This window comes from Xenopus tropicalis, chromosome 3, assembly GCF_000004195.4.
Source record: "Xenopus tropicalis strain Nigerian chromosome 3, UCB_Xtro_10.0, whole genome shotgun sequence".
Lineage (NCBI taxonomy): Eukaryota > Metazoa > Chordata > Amphibia > Anura > Pipidae > Xenopus > Xenopus tropicalis.
Window position 1 is genome coordinate 106,819,215 of NC_030679.2, and position 20,008 is coordinate 106,839,222.

The window sequence follows — 20,008 nt, forward strand, 5'->3', positions numbered from 1 at the left end:
GAGCACTGAAAATGTCCAAAATGGTCATGTCAAAATGGACAGCTGTATTCAGTTGCAGGCAGAGGTCTTTGTGTACTAATGACGAAAGCCTCAGCATAAGGGGATATTATAGCAACTTGGTATTGTAAAATAATGATTTAATATGAAATAATGCAAGTTATCTAAAATCAAACAATCAATTCAGGTGAATAATATAATGAAAAGCATTTAGGAACCATAGCAAATAGAAAGCTAACAGCAATAATCATATCAATGGTACCTCAGTGGCTAATAAAACACTAGAAAGCATAAAACTGCAATATCATTTTGCCCTTAAATAAATAAATTGTTGTTTGAACCACATCAAGGGATACAGGTGTCTTTATCAGCATTCACTCAGATACAGAAACTTACAAAGAAGAAAATGACCAGAGTCCCAGCCAGATTACTGGAATAGATTCATTGACAGCAGAGGAAAAGGGATTGCCCTATAAGCACAGTGCACATTTTGGTGCTGTAAAGGCAGTACATAAGAAACTTATCCACTAAAGGCACTGCAACCCACAATGAATCACAGGTAACAACTCCAGAAAATACCCTTCCTTAGTAAAGCTTTGAAACCACCCCAAGAATGTTAGTTAAAGCACATAATGGACTATATATGCTTACCGCTGCATTTAGGCTCAACTAGGATCTTTTATTAACATATTTGGGGAAATTAAAGTAATATTCAATAACAATTTGTAAGTGGATATATTTTTTTATGGCTTTAGAATTGTTTAGCTCTTTGTTCAACTCTATAGTTTGGAACTTCAGCAGCTATCTAGTTGCTAGGGTCCAATATGCCATAGAACCAGGCAGTGCTCTGCTGGGGTCAGTGACCCACAAAAACCAGACAACATTTTTAAACTACAAGTCTGAAAGAAATATAAGCATATTATAATATAAAATTATAATGCAAAAGCACAATTTGATAAATAATTTTCTAAAAATCCCATAAGAGTGAATAGAACACAACCTTTGCCTCCTTTGAATCCTGTTATAAGTGTGAAAAGTCTCATATTTAAATTAAGCTAATTTAAAGTGCCATTTTGCAAAAATAGAAAAAGAGACAAAAACAGGTGGGAAGACAGACAGACAAATTGGTTGGCTGCAGCAATTGGGGATTCAGCTGAGGCACTCAAGAAAGGCTTATATACCAAACTTTAATACTGGCAAATCAGTGGGCAAAGTAACCCATGCAAAGCTGGTCTTCAAGTATTTGTAACCCTTTATTCTGTGGTGAAAACTGACAAATAATGGACTTGACAGTCACACAACTGTGACGTTACTTTCTAATGGCTTCTAGGTTCCCTTGGAGGAGCAGTGCCAGCTAGTCAACTACAGTATGCTGCTTTTACACCACACAAGCTGTGGATTGGTCTTTAAATCTGAGAAAGCTAGATATAAAATGGGTAATTCATACTCATATTAAGATCAGGTTACTTTTTTTTTTTTTTTTGAGGAGTCTGGCCCCAGTATTGCAGCTTAGGTAAGTAACGTAAGAGACAATGCATTCCTTTGGCAGAGCATGAATATGCTTCCATTCTGCTCAGACACATAGGTGAAACATATATTTCTCTCTATGAACTGAGAATATAATTCTTGTTCAGCTGTTCAAATATTTATACAAAATATGGTTATTCAAAACGTGAATGTGTAACTTCCAGTCTTCAAGTCTTAAATGTACAGCTAATTCGGTCAATTCAAAGTGGTATCTGCACTGGTCTAGAATTAAGGCCATACTTACACCATTAAACGTGAGATCATCACCTTGGCAGCACCGTGGGAATTAGAATGTAATCAAAATATTTTAAGTGAAAAGTGAATTGTAAATGGCAACTGCCAAGATACACAAGTGCCAAATCCAAGAAGCTGGCCTTGCAATTAACCATGTTGTTTGTGTAGGTCAGTGAACACAATAAACATTGCCCCCTTTGCATGCTACTGAAGAACAGCAAACTATTATTTTGAAGTAGAGACAGAAGTTCAGGGTGCAAAAAGTCTGAATAATGGGTAGTGTATATTGAATAAAATCACTTCACTGCATTTAGTTGATGTTGTTCTGCTGGAGATGTTGATTGGTGAATGTATTTTTGTTTGTATTTTTCTTTGTGTTCACTAGCTATTATGACAGCTCAACTTGCAGTACAGGTCTTGCCTAAGGGCAATGGCACAGATTGCAATTTGTTTCCCATGGGAGATCGGCAGTCTTGCAGGAGACAAAATCGCTGGAAAATACCTTGCCCATCTAGATCCATTAAAATCATCTCATGTAAAACACTATACATGTTGCAATCATGGCTTTTTGCGAAAAAATGCCCATGTGGCACTACAGATGTTCCTCAGGCAACAAATACATATGGCATTGCGCTTAGGCAGGGATCCCCAACCTTTCTTACTCATGAGCCACAGTCAAATGTAAAAAGACTTGGGGAGCAACACAAGCACCATAAAAGTTCATGGAGGAGCCAAATAAGGGCTGTGATTGGCTATTAGGGGCCTCTATGCACACTATCAGCTTACAGGGGGCTTTATTTGGTAGGAAATCTTGTTTTTATTCAACCAAAACTTGCCCCCAAGTCAGGAATTCAAAAATAACTACCTGGTTTGGGGGCACTGAAAGCAACATCCAAGGGGTTGGTGAGCAACATCTTGCCCCCAAGCTACTGGTTGGGGATCACTGCCCTTAGGCAAGACTTTCAAGTTTAGCTATCATAACAAGCAGGGAACACAAAAATATACATTCACCAATGAATCTACTAAGCAGAACAACATCAACTAAATGCAATACCTTACATAAAAAAGCGCTTAAAGATAAGCTGTTTAAACTAGTTATAGGGGTATGAATTGATTTTACACTACACCAAATGAGTAAGTGCTGGCCATATAAGCAGATATTAACTTAAACGGCTTACGCTGCCAGTTGCTTACAAGTTGGCAAGGCCTGATGCCCACAGGAACAGGCACAGTGGAGACAGCTAAATTATACTGGCAAAAGGGCAGGACAAGTTGGGTTAGAGGAGAACTAAATCCTAAAATGAATATGTCTACAAATGCCTTATTTTATATACTGTACTTACTGCACCAGCCTACATATCAGCATCTAAATAACTATTGTAACTTGTAAATTGTAACAATGGTAAATTGTAATAAACTTGTAACACGAGCTCCCCATCTTGGACACTCATATGCTTAGTATGCTCTAAGCAGCTGCAGAGAAGCTAAGCTTAGGGGTTGTGGCAAATTTTCAAGCAAAAAAATTAGATTTGCCTGTCATATAAGCTGATGCTATAGGGCTAATTAGAGCTGTCATGTAGTAATTATCTATACTAATCAGCCTTATGCTGTGTATATAGAATATAAATGTCACTATATATTGTGAGGGGGTCCCTAAGCTCAGTAAGTGACAGCAACACAGATCATGTGCAGTGAATCAGCAGAAAAGGAAATGGGGAGCTATTGGGGGCATATTTGGGGACACAGATCTTCCTGCTAAAGGGCTGTGGGTGCTTTGGGCTGGTACAGAAGCCCAAAACATAATGCACAACATTTCTGGCCTACTTATTTAGTTAGAATTTAGTTCTCCTTTAACCTGGAAGCTCAGTTAAGGAGAAGAACGGGAACATAATAGTGATGTGCAGGATGGCCGATACGCACGGGTTTACCTGGGTCAGGTGGGTTCGGGCCAACCTCTGCACAACATTTTTCGCTCATGGGTGGGTTTTGGTTGAGCACTGTCCGACTCTTATTTATAGATGTACCACTGCAACCCCCCTTTTGTGACATCAGCGGTGGGCAGGTCAAACGTGGGTCTATAAATAGAGGGGACTAGCCAGGTAGGGTAGAGTCCGGTTCGAGCTGGGAGTGGGTCAAGAAAAACTCGACCTGCACATCACTAGAACATAACTTTCCCTATGGTTTCCATTTCTAAGAAATGGTACTGCAAGTCCTATCCCTTTATAAAAAAAATCACAAACATCAGAAAGACAGATATTTTTTCCTAACAAGTATAGAATAACTAATAAAAAATTAAATAGCAAAGGAATGTTTGCTTCTAAATTCAAATCTAGATTTCACGTGATTCAACCTGAGATTTAATTTTATCATTTTCCCACTCCCTATACACTATTCCCAAGTCACCCCATTAACCCATTTTCCCTGAATGTACACTTTTCTGCAAGTTCTGCATTCTAATGCTTGTCTCCAGAGAAGTGTGAATTCAAGGTTCTAATCTATTATGCATGGCACCATGAAGTAGATGAAAGATTAAATATATTTTTGATGACTGCAACTCAGCTGCTGGCTGCAAATGTGCAACCCAGCATAGCAAATGAATCACATCTCTATCAGGGGACAATTTGGAAGGAAAACAAACTAACATATAAAAACTGGATGCAATTCCATGTGAAACTAATGAATGGTGGCTCAATAGTGGACACTGCTGGCTTTTGGGGTCACAAGTTTGATTCCAGTATAAGCAAGGAGTTTGTATGTTCTGCCCAAGCTTGCATGGGATTTACTCAGGGTTAAAGATGCATCTGAAACCAAGGGCATGCTCAGCACACAAATCCACTGTGGAAAGTCTTGCACATACAGTGGAAGTAATTCTTCAGCTGCTGTGCTATATAACAAACATAAAATAGAGATGTGTATATTTTGGAGCCATATAAGCATGACTTAATACTCATAGGTGTTAGAATTGGGCTGCTGTTCTAGGGGCTTCTTAGTGTATACAGGCTTGAACCTGTCCAAAAAGGCACAGACAACTAACATGAAGTTGCAGGTAAAAAGTCAGTATGAAATCACTTGGGGAACTGTGAAATTTAAACATTAAAGAAGTGAAGCCTTAGCAACCTTTAAGGTTACTGGACATTATTTAATGAAACCCTTAAAAGTTTGTTTTTCATTCCTATATCATTCTTTCAAGAGGCAGTGGGAGATGTTGTGCTTCTAGTTTCCCCAGCTTCGTGTTTTTTGCAGATGTTTCAAATGCTCTCCCACGCATTTTTTATCATTATTATATTAACTAGCCCAGATGCAAGTTCTTGGAAAAAAAAGGCGACCTCTGATGTGTCACCATCTAATCTTGGACAAGAACATATATTGTGTATATTTCCCATTGCTCAGTGCTGCACCTGGATTTCAGTTACCATTTAGTGTTACAAAAATAAAGGTTATTCTCTGTATATTACCTTTCTGTGCATCAGAGAACCTTGCTTCTTGCATTATTGGAAATTAGGTTTATATATGCCTGGTTGCAAATGTTGGATTGCTATATTAGCAAACGTTTTAACTTGGCACAAATTTTTTTTCCACTGCAGATACTACTATTTGCAATGTTTTGATCATGCCGTTATTCATCAACTAAAAATGACTTGGGTAAACAAGGCACCTTTCTTTGGCCCAGCACAATAATAATATGAATTGTGGGACCATTGCTTATGCATGTTTAATGTTAAAGTGATTTTTATGGTGGCCATACACAGGGAGATAAGAGTAGCCGAGTATGTCCTTCTGGACCAAGTCTGCAGTCTATTGGCCCATGTATAGCGCCAGCCAAAGGCCCTAAACAACGGATATCTGGCCAAAGATCAGCCACATGTCGATCGGGCAGATTTGATTCTCCAGTCAGATAGAGGGTCACATCTGTGTGTTGATCCATTTGCCGATCTGATTCTACATTGCGACAATTATGATTTCAAAGTAGGGATATCGGTGAAAGATCTGCACATTATAATGTATGGCCAGCTTTACACCTAGAACTAATTATATCACTGAATAGAAGGAAAAGGCTCACCAGTGGGTTAGATTATCAACTGTTACTGATGACTGATTCTGAGCAAGAAAATACTAAGTAAACATTAATGGGACAAAAACTTCATAGTCATTATTGGACAACAACCAGTACATGTAATAGATGAATACAACAAATAAAATAAAAACCAAGACACCACGCAGAAAATAGACAAAATGGGCAGTCACACTGCCTAAGAGATGTGCTAGTACAGCTGAAATGCCCTATTATTTAGCAATCACGTGTGAGCTTTAGGCAGGCCACTTATGATAGACTGACCCTGTGGCTACGTTTCGACTACAAATGTGTGTGCTCTAAAAGGGTTATTTATCTGGAAAGAGTTGATTATGTGAGTTTCACAGCAATTATGAAATGTTCATCAGAAGACAAGGGGATTAGTCCTGCAACCCCTCAATGGTGAAGCATCTTGCCTTTCCTCTAATGAAAAGAAACAAATGTAGGATTGTTTTCCATAACTGCTTTCATCTTTGTAATGCAGCCAATGGCTTCAGCACAATATGACACTCATAATGTGTTTTATGATTTGTTAACCAGTCTGACTGCATGCTCTCATTACTTCTTCCATTTATTTTTGTAGTAAAATATTCCACATTTTCCCACATAGTGTTAAAATATACAATTATTTTTTATTTGTCTTTTACAAACCAGCTGTTACTATTTCCCAGTGCTCATTTCTTGTCTCAAACATGAGACAAGGATATCCCCATGAAGTCACTAAATGTAAAAATAGCAACCTGCAAATTTTTAGGGGTTGATGAACTATGGATTTTGTGAGCTGTAGAAACCCACCACCTGAAGAGCCACACGTTCCTTTACCGGTTTAAAAACTTACCTGGAAATCGGTCGGGCTGCTGCTGATCTGGTTGACATTTGGCAGAGAGCCGCCATAATACTGAGCCCTAGACTGTGCAAGTCGCAACTGTTGCAGCTTTTGGAACTGGACCTGTAAAACAGACAGAAATAATGGACAGGCTTTATACACAGGTTTCTAACTAAATGCAATACCATAAATTTCCCTTTTGCTAATTACTGAATATTAGACCAGCATTTAAATTAAGAACAGCAAATATACAGTTAACAGCTCACAAATGCAATAACACAGGGTAATGACACAATTTGTCTGCTCCCCACTGATTTCAATAATCATCAATAGGAAGCAGTATATAGTGGCACATGTACATTTTTATTGGCCAAATTGCTCCAGCCAGTGTTTCTAGGCAATAAATGCTCCATGAGGGAAATGTAAGATCAGTTCAGATGCTTGATGGCTTAGATTGCTAATGCTAGTGTGCTGCTGCAACGACTGGAAGTGAAAATACCTCAAATTGCTTGAACATTAAATCAATTTCTCTGTTATTTTGAAAGATCTGTATAATTTCTATAAAAAATGTTTTTAAATTGTTATATCTGTTCTTTAATTTTAAACCTGTATATGGGTTTTGTGCAGACAACCAAGAAATGACTGGAGACAGCAGAGCTGATAGCACATATAATAAATATAAATCAGTGCTTCTGCTTGAAATAATATATTTTGAAAATTCAAACAACATAAATAGCTCAGTTTGTATTTTTCATTTTTTAGTTAGTTAGTGACCCCTTGAAATTGGTGCCAAAATATTTTTTTTAAAAGCTAATGTAAGAGAAAAAAAAAAAAAGAAAGAAAGAAAGATGTTTACCCTAGTCCAATAACCCAAAGCTACCAATCAGGTTTGTTTTCAAACAGCTGACTAGTTAAATTTCCTGCAAAGTTGCCTGCAAGAGCAAACTTTGCGCGACTTTGGAAAACCAAGCAATGCGTAAGCCTTTCCACTGGTGATTGCCGCTGTTGACGGTGCAAAAGCATTTTGGGGCTATTAGCCATCCACGATGGCAGAGATCTATAGCGAGCGACTAAATCACTCTGTGAGAAATTAGCCTAATGCTACAAAAAAAGTGAACCATTGAGGCCCTATTTTTTTTTTTTTAAATACAGAGATCAAGCCTTAGCTACGTTTTTTGGTATAACAGTAACTGCTACAGGACATGTATTTTAGTAAAGACAAGTAAGCTAACTTATAGCATAATAGATTTTGGCCTAAAAATAAAATATTTGAAGGTAACCATAACAAAATGAAAATTTTAAAAAGCGTCATCACATGGAAACTTTATAAATATAATCAAACATTTTGTACAGTTACAGTTTACTACGCCCCTCTCAGCAATCTGTTTCTTTACGTGCAGCTTTGTGTCAGAGTTGGTTGTTTTAAAGTTCTAATACATGATCTAGGCAAAGGGGGCATGAAAACCTAACTCCAAATGCAGAATGTAGAGAGATAGATTTCTACAAGGGGGGATACTAAAGAGTAACTTTCAGAAATAGGACAGACTGATTAATTGATGGTATTTAGAGAGTTCTTATTTCTAAGAGATTAAGCTCATACTAAATTTTCTTTACAGTGGCAGTTCCTTTATTACATTCACCAATATCTATATTCCAAAATAATATACAAAATGACCTAGAGGAAAGCAAATAAAATCCCCAGCAGGCCAGCATGCCCCAAAATGGCAACCAAATGACTCCAGTTAAATACTACCTAATACTATTGTTTAACACCTCATCATTTTGGCATTTTTGCAATCTTGAAGTTTGCTAATTAGTTGCTTCTGGGTTTTATTTTGACTCTGCTTTTCTATGCTCCTCCCATGCCTGTACTAATTTACTCCAGGTACTTGGGATTCCTCTTACAGCTCAAAAATATAAGGGCAGGTAACCAATTCCTGATGAAACTGACCCTATTGTATTTGTGTGTAGTGTAAATGTGATAAGAACCTTAGATTGTAAGCTGTTTCTTATTTATTTCATGTAAATAATGATCATCACTACATAACATGCCAGTTCTACAGAAATCCTGAAGAACAGAATGCCTTTAACAAGGATTTCATTTAGCTTAAATAAATGAGCAGTAACACTAAATATATTAATAAACTGTGCATATAGTGCACTTTTACCCTACATTAATAAAAATTGTATTTTGCTCCAGAAACAGAACCAAGAGAGTATGCTGACCACCCCTGGTTTGTCCCTGATGGCAGCAGAGGCTGTGTGCTATTAGCATTACATAGGAAGATACACAGGGAAAAATGCCATACATCTTTCTTATATAAAGTATAAGATTTGTTGCCAAGAAATAAAAAAAAAATATTTAAAGAATAAATGATGGCCTATTAATATCATTATTGGTCCTTTTAAGTCAATTACTAAGTACTTTTACTTTATTACAGAAAAAAAGTAAATCAGTCAATAATAAAGAATTATCAGTTCATAAGGGGAAATTGCATTTCTCCACCTGGAGACTTCTGGATAATGGATTTCCCAATAAAAATTCTATAAATGTAACTTGGAATGAAAAATGAAGTTAAGACATACAAACACAGAACTCATGGGACTCTTAACCAATATACAAGTGTGTTTGCTTCTACTTTGTATTCCTGACCTTTCTCAAGATCTTGAGGTCAGTGAAACAAACTTTTGATTTAATAAATAATAAATACAAAATAAAAAGAGATGCTAGTAAAACTTCTCTGAGTGCAAATCTTTACTTTGAGAGACATTTGTAAGCCCTGGTTGTACAAGCCTTGAAGATTTCCCACTGGCAGACAGTAAGAAAGCTGAAGGACTTAAAATTGCAAACATTCTCTTGTTAAATATGGGGTACAGGAGAGTCAGGAGGCAGTAAATAACAAGCTGCATTTAGGAAAAGTTGAGAAGGACCAAGACAAATCTTAAAGTAGAATGTAGTGTAATGTACAAAAGGCTTTTTCAACAGGTTGTATGGTTGCAATATCACTATAGACAATAAAAAAAGTTAATTATTTCTAAGTTAAAAGGGTAACTGATTAAGTATTAAATACTGATTCATTTTAATAAACTCATGTGCCATGGCTAGCTATATCATTTTAATTAAACCACCTATCAGTATTAAAAATTTTTAATCTTTTACTTCAGCCTTCCTCTTCTAAGTCTTTATTTTCATATTTATGCTAAGCCCCAGGTGGCTGATATGTTTGTCTTAGGTTTGGTAATGAATGGTCAGGGCCAGTGGCCAAGAGAAAATCAGCTTTAAAAGCACTGGGGGGCAAAAATTAAGTGGCACAAGTTTACTGTTATTTAGCAGTCCTATGCAAGTATACTTAATGCATTTGTTACTCTCATAGCCATATCCACTAGGAAAATTCTTATTCAGCTTTCTTAATTCAGACTGAAAATTAAAGGTTGGTAAAATGACTTATGTAACTGCAATGATTAACAAGAAAGAAAGAAATTTCTCTACTCAGTGAAGCTCCCCAAGTTAGCACTAGCACAAACAAGATACTCCCCCTTTCAGACAAGGGAACCGAAATGTCATTAAATCATTTACTAGTCCTAAAGCCCCCTGGGGAAAAGGGAATCATGGTCATATACTTTAATCTATACTCATCCCTCTGACTCCAAATTACGTTTTATTCACGCCCTAAGGGAAGATTCTGACTTCTGTACCAAATTTCTCTACACGTAATTTTGGATTAATAACCCAGGTTTACATTGTTCATGCCAAAAAATCACTAATTCACGTGACATCTTAAACACCTTGTGTTTATTAATTATAGAGCACTTGGTTCTAACCACTACTGCACAGACCCAACATGCAACAAGCCAGCCCACTCACACTCTACTCTTGCCCTAGTCACTTTTTTCAACCTCCTTTCCAGCTAAAATGAGGCCAAGCTGCCCATATTCATAGAACAATTTTGCTTTTCAACTGAATTTTGTAGATGGATATACCACATTTATTGTTACTTTCTAATTGATTTACTATGGCGTTGGTTAATTCTTAGCTGCCACATTACAATGTAAACTTCCCTTGAAAACAATAGTTTTGATTTCATTGGGAAAATAATGCATTACAATATCAGGGAACATAACATGCTGATTCATATTTTACACAGCACTTTACAGTGATTATTTAGCATTCTTATCAGTTCCTGTTCTGGTAGAGCTTAAGGTCTAAGGTCCTGCAGGAAACTGAAGCATACACAAAGAGAACATATAAACTTATAAACTCCATGCAGATACCAACCATGTCAAAATCAAACCCAGGTCCCTAGAGGTCACCTCAGTTAACACTATGGAACTATTCCATAAAAGCATTTGGCTGCACCCTCGTGCCATATATTTTACAATAGGGAGACGCAAGTTTTTCAATTAGAAAAAGGCTGTATAAATGTTTCATGGTCTCCAAGGGCCAAATAGCATTTTGGGATTGGGTAACATCAACAGTGTGCAATGTTATTACACATATAAATAGGTACAAAATCTGCAAATAATTATTTTCTCCTGTGAAGAATAAGCAGTTTAAATGTGTTTTTAAATGAATTAATTATATATGTATAAAAAGGTTACTTTATTGATACCAGCTACACATTTACATTTTACATGGCCACCTAAAGATGAATTTTTATATCTATGCAGAAGATAAACTGATAAACTGCAGCCATATAACCACAAAGTATTCTAATGCAACCGAAAATGATATCTGGTTGCCAGGTGACAGACCCTGGCAATCAAAACCCAGACTGACCTTGAATCAATTTTATTGTTATTTTTTATTGCTTATCCTTTTTTTCTGTTCCTCTACTGTTCTATCTTCAATTTCGACTTGAAAAGTGCTTCCTGTCTGCCAAAGAGCAGTTAAAACTCCAGAGAAACGAAAATTTGAAAATAAAAATAAAGACTAACTGAAAATTCTTTTAGAACACTAGGACATCATGATTAAAGTACATTTTAAGTGCAATTACCCTTAGAATATATTTGAGCCAGCAGCAGCCTTAAAGCTTGCATATGTAGACTATGCAAAAGACTGAAAATTCTATAACTGGGGGTGGGTAAAGGCCTTTTGTGTTGGTTCCTATATAAATTGTGCTGAAAAGGTTAAAGCAATATTGCAGGGTGCTAAGCAACTCATCATTTTGCCTATTCAGAACTTAAACTGAAAGTCAATTAGATTAATTATTGCACATGCCAATCTTTTGCCGTGGAACGGATTCACACTGCTGAACCAAAGAATCTCATCAGACAAGTTTTCAGCAAAGGGCAAAACAATAACAGTTCATTAGTAGTAAAGCGGAAAAAGAAATGTTACAAGTCTAGAGATAACAGCTATATGATTTCCCACAAGCATTTGCATGCAGTGCGTGTGATAGGGCACTCAATTAAAGAAAATACACCATACCACCACTCAGCGTCTACATGCCTGTGCAAATTTCAACATGGCCTAAGAAACATCGAGCTGTAAGTAGGAGTAAAAGAATATTACAGGTATACTGTATGTATTGCTTGACAATACAATGCTCCCGATCCTTACTCTAAGGGACTGATTAAGCACAGAGATTAACATCACCCAGCAGCAAACACTCATTAACACCCTGGCCCCAAGCCTCCCTTGAGCTTCTCTATATCAATGTGTGAGCAGGATTCACATCTCACTACAGCCATCAGTTTAACGAATGATGTTTGAACTGACATGGCTATATCAATAAACAAGAATATTCATACACTGCCATGGACTGAAAAAAAATCATCCACTACTCTCACATCAGAAATTAATTCCATATTGTACATATTATTTCCACTGGCCATAAATGCAACTAAAGAGAACTATGGGGCCAGTGACAACTGTCTGACCCACAAGCACATTGTATGGCTCCAGATGAATTACATTTCCAGCTTAGAGGCAAGTTTTGGTTGTATTAAAACTAGGTGTGCTGTAGGCTGCCAGTCCACACAGGGGTACCAAAAAGCCAATCACAGCCCTTATATGGCATTCCCAGAAACTTCTTTTATGCTTGTCTTCCTCCCTAACTCTTTTTACATTTGAATGTGGCTCACAGGTAAATAAGGTTGGGAACCAGTCTTAGACCATTCCTCAGATCCACTGACTTATTTAAATTATATATAATCCCTTTAAAGAACTGAAGAATGTGTTGAAACTGTACGTTACTAGTTTTTTCCAGCTCCTGAATGGCTTAGTTTCCCATGGGACATCTCAATGAGGTACAAAATGATATATAACAAGATCAGATATATAACAAAATGTGTTGAATATAGAATCCCTTGTCAAAAATATAAGTTTTATTGCTAATTAATTAAAACGTTAACTTTTATGAGCAAATGCCTTCTGTTATTCGGAAAATGGTTGACAACAATGCACAAATCCAAAAATAATTAAAAGAATGTTTTGGTTTAGACTTAAGTATTTATCTGAACTCAGAAAGCTGCTACATATGGCACAGGTATGGGGTCCCTTGTCCACAGTGTATCGTTATGGAAATGATTATTGTTATCATTATTTACATTTGGCCAGCATTTCCTGCATTACTGTACCTTACTGAGTGAAAATGACAAGCACTGACAGCAATACACACACCACAGTAAAGCCGAAGACAAGAGAGCTCTGCCTGGCATTGTACATAGGATCGGCCACCCAGCTGTGAATGGTGGCACAGATTCTATAAGATGGACTCACCAATCAAACTAAGACAATTTGTACTGAGGTACCCATATAATTTTAAATGACATGCATTTAAGAAATGCATTCACTGTACTGTAAAAGGGGTGGTTCACCTTCACATTAACTTTTTGTATGTTATAGAATGGCCTAGCAACTTTTCAATCGGTCTTCATATTTTATCTTTTATATATTTTTAATTATTTGCCTTTTTCATTTGACTCTTTCTAACTATCAAAGGGGGGTCACTGACCCAGCAGGCAAAAACTCTATTCATATTCCAGTCTTTTTTTCAAACCACTGCCTGGTTGCTAGGTTAATGGATCCTAGCAACAATATAGCTGCTGAAATTCCAAACTGGAGAGCTGCTAAACAAAAAAAACCCAAATAATACAAAATGAAGACCGATTGCATTTTGTCTCATAATAACACTCTCTACATCATACTAAAAGTTATTTTAAAGGTGAACAACTCAAGCACATAAGGTAACCAAAAAAATGTGGTACTAAAACTGTGCCCTGTAGACTAACTTTGAAATCACCTCACCCGCACTTGCATCATCACTTTTCAGCTGATTGCCTGTTACCTGGAACATATGGCGAATTTCCCAGGCATTAACTGTCAGCATTGTGGCAATAGAGGCAATTCAGGGACACATCTAGATAATCCAGCTAGAAGGGCTGCACTGCTGGCAATGATTTAAATGCAACCAACCCTGCAACATGCATTTGCTAGTTCCTGAATTTTCAAATGATCTGGTAACCTTACCCTGCTAACCTTATTGTAGGGTAGGTAACAAATAGCTGTATAGAATCCAGAGGCTTTCGTACTTAGTGCTGATAAGCAAAGGTCAAATGTTATTAGGTTACAACACCTGTCACTGTGCACAAGGAAAAGATTTTGGCTTGAAAATGTTTGAAGTGTGCATTATCAGCCCAAAATATGCCAAGTGGTTCTCTGTATAGGATGGAAAACTCATATATAAAATAGGACTGTTGCTGCCACAAAATTATCTCACTGGTAAGCTGCAGGACAAACAAATAAAGTTAATAAAGTTAATGTTATTGGATACAAAGTATTTCCACATGGTGTCATGGACCTGCTAAAACAGTGCTTAGAACTTGATTAGGGTCAGAAGAACTGGTTGGGATAATAGATGGTCATGTTTGGCTGCAACACTGGAGAAGTCATGGATGTGGCTGAAGGAGGTTCCAGTAAGAGGATAGTAAACATATTGTATGTGCAGCAACACGAAGGACATTGTGAATGAGGACAAAATAATAATAAAAGGGGTAGTTCACCTTTAAGTGGACTTTTACAGAATAGCATGTCCTTAGCAACTTTTAGCTTGCCTTTTCTATTCTGCCTTTACAGCCTCCACTTTAAAAAGCTGCTTGGTTGTTGGGGTCACTGACCCTGGCAGCCAAAACTCTATTGCCCTGGCTACAATTTTGTTATTTATAGTTTTTTTTACTTATCTTTCTATTCTGACCCTCGCCTATTCTTTTGCCAGGCAATCTTTTAAACTACTGGCTGGTTTCCAGGGTAAATTCTCTCAAATCAGCAACCACATGTTGCTGAAATTCTGAAACCGAAGAGCTGCTAAACAGAAAAAATGAATAACACAATAATTGAAGATCAACTGCATATTGTCTCATTATAGTGCTGTCTAAATCATAATTATGGGGAATTATCCCTTTAAATTGTATATTGGAGAAAGCAACAAAACAGGTGTTGCTTTAGTGTATAGGTTGGTGAGGAAAATTAAACAGCCTCATTCAAGACAGATTGATATGGTTGGTGTTTTTATTAAAGTTTTCACAACGTGGGCCCCAAAATCTAGTTAGATTACAACTCCTAGCAACCTCTAACATAAAATTAAGGGTCAATGCATGCTGAAATGTTACTGGAACATATGGGGACCCAATTTTATAGAACATTAGGCAAATGATGGCTGAATACAGCAATAGCAAATCCACTGCTACACAAAACAGGGTTTCTACTTTAAAGAAAAGGCTATTACATACACACCACAGAAATCAGTTGTATCGCAGATTAAATGATTTTTTTGGTGTTACAGAAACAGGGGGTGGTTGCAAGGCCACTGGGAAGATTACCATAATCAGCAAGGTACATGAGGAGTAATAACCAATGAGAAGCTATAATTTCATCCCATGGCACACAGGAACCCCAAAAGCACACTGTATATATAACCATCAAGTGCAATATTCAAAACTTCATGAAATCTAAACCTGTGAACCAGCCACATCTATATCAGATCTCTCCTGGCTGAACAGTCGGCTAATCCGCACAAAGTTTTTCAAAAGGATATACACAAAGGGCAAGTAAACAAAGAGTGATTCTGTTCAAGACTTGCCAGTGAAAGGCCTACAAAGTGCTCATTGCCACTGCCATTACTCTCAAGGGTTAGTTCTCCCAGTAAAGTAGATGCTGAACTACAGGGGTATTCTATGCACCCCCCTCCCAAGGGCAGCTGTGGCCCCACAATAATTCTTACAGCAGTTCCAGGGTAAGGCTGCCATGCAATCTCTGCACGCTGCATGATGAATCTGCTGGTCACATTCACATATACAAGGAAGTCATGTGTACTGGAAAGATGCCAAGCAGCTCGTATCAACACACATGGCCCCAGCGTCATGCCTACAGCTAGTGTTTGTGTGTGATGGAAGCCTCTCTCTAGGAACTGTGTATGGGAACAGCACTGTACTCACACACACATATATATATATCAGCGCATCAGGTACTGATACTGTAACATACAAACCTGTGATTTCATCATCACTACTGGCAAATACAAAGTGTCAGACTTCAACCCTGCAAACTGTCATTCTAGCCAGCGTGACCCTTCCTTACTTATCAATGTCAGCAGCAGGGTTGCACTTTAACCCCCTGTTTCCCACAGTTCAGGAAACACAACTATGCAGCAAAAACATGAAAGGGTCCATGTTCCCAAACTACAATGATGTCTTTATGAGACACGCCAGAATTTGTTTTCTAATACAAAAGGCTGATAGAGGATGCTGGGAGTTTGGTTTTGCATGGGTTACTAATCCTTTCTAGTGTTTATCTAGGACACTTTGCCCCTGGAGAACTTTTTAAATGGGCATTGCGGCCTTACAGCTGTTGTTGCACTACAGTTCCCATCAGTCTCGATGCGGGGGAATGCTGGGAGCTGTAGTTCAGCAGCAGCAGCAGGCTAAGGCCAGGTTCCTCCCCCACCACCCCCGCAGCTGTCAGTAGGGCAGCGCTCCTTACCCGGGACACAGTCAGATCTGACATGAGCTCGTCGAAAGCGCGCGTTTCCTCGGCCTGCTTCTGGTTGTGCAGTGCGATCTTCTCGCTGAATTTCCTCGGGTTGGAACCGCTGGCGGCCGGGGTGGCAGCCATGGCGCAGCTCGGGTTCCTCTCCCTGGGGAGAAGGGATACTTCGGGGAGAAGTTAGGGGAGGGGAGTCCGGTGGTGACTCGCACTTCCTACAGTCCCTGCGGGACCGACACCGCTCAGCCCGTCATGGGGGTCCAGCTGCTGCCCCCTGGCTCAGGGGAGCGCTAGGGAAGGCTCAGGAGAGGCCCGGCCTGCTGCCGCCCCACTGGTACAACACAGCCATCCGGGATGAACAAATCCCCTAGCGGCCACAACTACAGAACCTCCCCCTTCGGTACAATCCGGTCCCTTCTAAAGTCAAACGTCCGGCGGGTCCGAGCGCACAGCCACTTCCTGACAGCAGAACTCAGGCCTGGAACTGAGCGCCGCCCACTCAGCCTCCCCCAGGAGCACAGGCCCTCCCCGGATAGTATCCGCCCCCACACACTGGCGACAAGAGACAGCCCCTAACCGGGTAGTCTCCTCCCCAAACGCTGGCACGCCACTAACAGCTTCAGAAAACTCCCCGCCCTGCACTGTCCCCACATAGTCCCCTCCCCCAGACATTGGCACCTCCCCCGGCCGCCCTCTTAGCGCTGGGAGTACGAGCCCCGCCTCCTGTGTAAAGGAGTGGGGTTCTAGTCAGTCAAACTGCGAGTGCTGAGTTGTTCCTATGAGCTGCGTGCTCAGGTGTACCCGTAGTGGGGGACGAAGTGGGTGTGTGACAATATGGGTTCTCATAGAGCCGCTGCTCTCAGTTTATGTACTGGAAGGGGTGTGAGTGTGGGATTGTGTATATAGGCAGGATATGGGCAGTGTCAGTAACGCGCTGTATGAGGGCTAGCCTGCCTAGCCGCTCTTGTTGAACTGCAACTGTCTGCGCCCACAGGGAGCCCAATGTTTTCATGGGGAGGTTCGAGGGAAGCTTGTTGGATTCTAATGGCGTCCCGCAGAATCTAGTTTATGGCAAATACTTTATGTTTGTGGGGTCTCTAGGGGGCTGTTTGGGCCTCTGTGTACTTAAATGCCAGGGCCTATTCTGACTTGGTGCCACTGACTAATCAGCAATAATGTTCTAGAAGTCAATACTAATAACAAGGAAATGACATAGACATATTAGGGCTGCTATGTCTGTTTGGGTTTGTAATTAAATACAAATTAAAGAGATGCTGGCTGGCTTATAATGGGGCTCCACAGAGACTTTGTACTTAGCCCCCCACTACTGTCACTGAGCTTATTCTATGTGTCCATTATTCACAGCAATGTGGTATGTGCAGTCTTAAATATGTCATGATTGGATCATCATATCCTTGGTGATATGGAGTTAGTTCTCTATAGTAACAACTTCATTCACACACTGCTCATCAACGGGTGCCCCCTGGTATTCATATATCCCACCATCATGCCCTCAGAATGAAGCATAGCAAACATCTCCATAGCCTAATAGTTATTACTTCTCTGTTGCTCTGCACACTGAATGGACTGCCTTCTATGTACTGTGATCAGCAATGAGCCCTGCGGTGTGTGCAACTCTTAGCAATTCAATTAGGCAGTAACAGTAATTACCAGATTACATGACTGTTAGAGAATAATTACTCCATAACCTGTATGTAATTGAAAATCATGCTTTGATTGCAAAGTATTATTTAGAATTATCACACAGTGAGTGATCCCACATACGCACAGTCATACTCGAATGGTTGCTTGCTGCTTACTTGGATAGCGTAGGATCTGGGCACATTGTGTTAAAGTCTGGGGATGATCTGGTTTATGTTGGAAGTGTGCAGCATTTTTTGGTATGTTACAGTGATTCATTTAGCTATTTACATAGATGAGGTGTAAGGTAAATAGCATAGAAAGAGAAACTCTGTGTTTTGCTGAGGAGATAGCCAGATGGATATCTGGGATCACATGCCTTGTTCCACCTCCAGGTGCCGAGCAGGTAGGTTGTTGTGCTTCTCAAGGAGTTCACAGTTCCCTTGAATAAAGCATCAGTGCATAAAAGGGCCACTGTACCTGCATTTTACTTGTAAAATCTTAAGAACACAATGGCACATAGATTGGCAGAATATTGGCCTCTTGAGACTTCAGCATATGAAAAGTGCCAGGGAATGTGAATGAAATGGCATGGCACTGACTCAGAAAGAAAGCCTGCATAACCCGGTAGGAATAATTAGCACTGATATAAGATAATCGTTTGAATTGCTCAGGAAAGATTTTGCCCAGAGGCAAGGAGAGAAGGCAAAAGGAAACTGACTGGTTAAGTGCTTGGCAAGGGGTGCCCTAGGGCATCAAGCAGGGTGGAGCAAAGCTGTTACCTTGGAGCTCTGAGAGATGGGGGGGGGGGGGAAGTGGGCCTGATGGGATCAAACACCAATTAAAACCTCACACATGAGCAAGGGAGATCAGATATCTAGGAAATTTGAATATCTGGAAGAGCATGAGGGTCAGAGTGAATACAAGGGCTGTGATTAAATGTTAGGGAGAGCTGGGGTCTTGACTAAGGAGAAGAACAGGAGATCCTACCCGCACACCCTTAGCTCTCCAAAAAATTACCGCTCGGTGCACACTGCTTGGAGGGATCGGCACCCTCCCAAATTCCAATAGCCACAAAAAAGCACTGGCACTCAAAGCTGCAAAAATGGGACAAGCCCTATAAAAATCTTTAATGCGGAGGTGCAATGTTTCGGGGCACAACAACCCCTTTATCAAGCATTATAAAGGGGTTGTTGTGCCCCGAAACGTTGCACCTCCGCATTAAAGATTTTTATAGGGCTTGTCCCATTTTTGCAGCTTTGAGTGCCAGTGCTTTTTTGTGGTCTTGACTAAGGAGGCCAAAACCAAGGGTGGGGTGGATTGAATTGATCAAATCCTGGTGTGAACCTGAGGACTATTTGTTCCCCTTATTGCCATTCTTACCACATCAATGAAAGAAAAATGTTAGGAGCTACACTAGTCAAACCACAAATGCAGGGAGTCTTAATCTAGCAGTGCAGTCTAATATTGGTGTCTGTGCAGAACAACCTATGTGATTTATTTGTTGCTAGTGAGCAGTGTGTGTGTGTGGGCAGAACATGCTGGGGAGCCCTGGTAGGGCACCCTTACATCAGTGTACTCTGTGCAGCACACCTTTAGCCAGGCAGAATAAAATGCAATCAGTACTCATGCATGTAGGTGCAAACGTGCTTCTCAAACATATAAAAAAAAAAAAAGATATGTAAGGGCTCTCAATACAATCCCCTGCACACTATGCTGTCTAGAATTA

The 20,008-nt window shown here is 39.4% G+C and overlaps 1 protein-coding gene across 3 annotated transcripts in view; it reads right to left on the reverse strand.

Moving 5' to 3' along the window:
• Positions 1-17,242, reverse strand: part of crtc3 (CREB regulated transcription coactivator 3) — a 61,292-nt gene extending 44,050 nt beyond the window's left edge. For 2 of the 3 annotated variants that reach the window (XM_012958945.2, XM_031897898.1), the window contains exons 1-2: positions 16,636-17,236; positions 6,669-6,779 (exon numbers count right to left, since the gene is read on the reverse strand). In XM_012958945.2, the coding sequence (XP_012814399.1) occupies positions 6,669-6,779; positions 16,636-16,767 (243 nt within the window). In that variant the 5' untranslated portion in view covers positions 16,768-17,236. Of the gene's footprint in view, positions 1-6,668; positions 6,780-16,635 lie in introns of all 3 variants that reach the window. The other variant, NM_001078695.1, reaches the window with a different exon arrangement.
• Between the last annotated feature and the right edge of the window lie 2,766 nt (positions 17,243-20,008).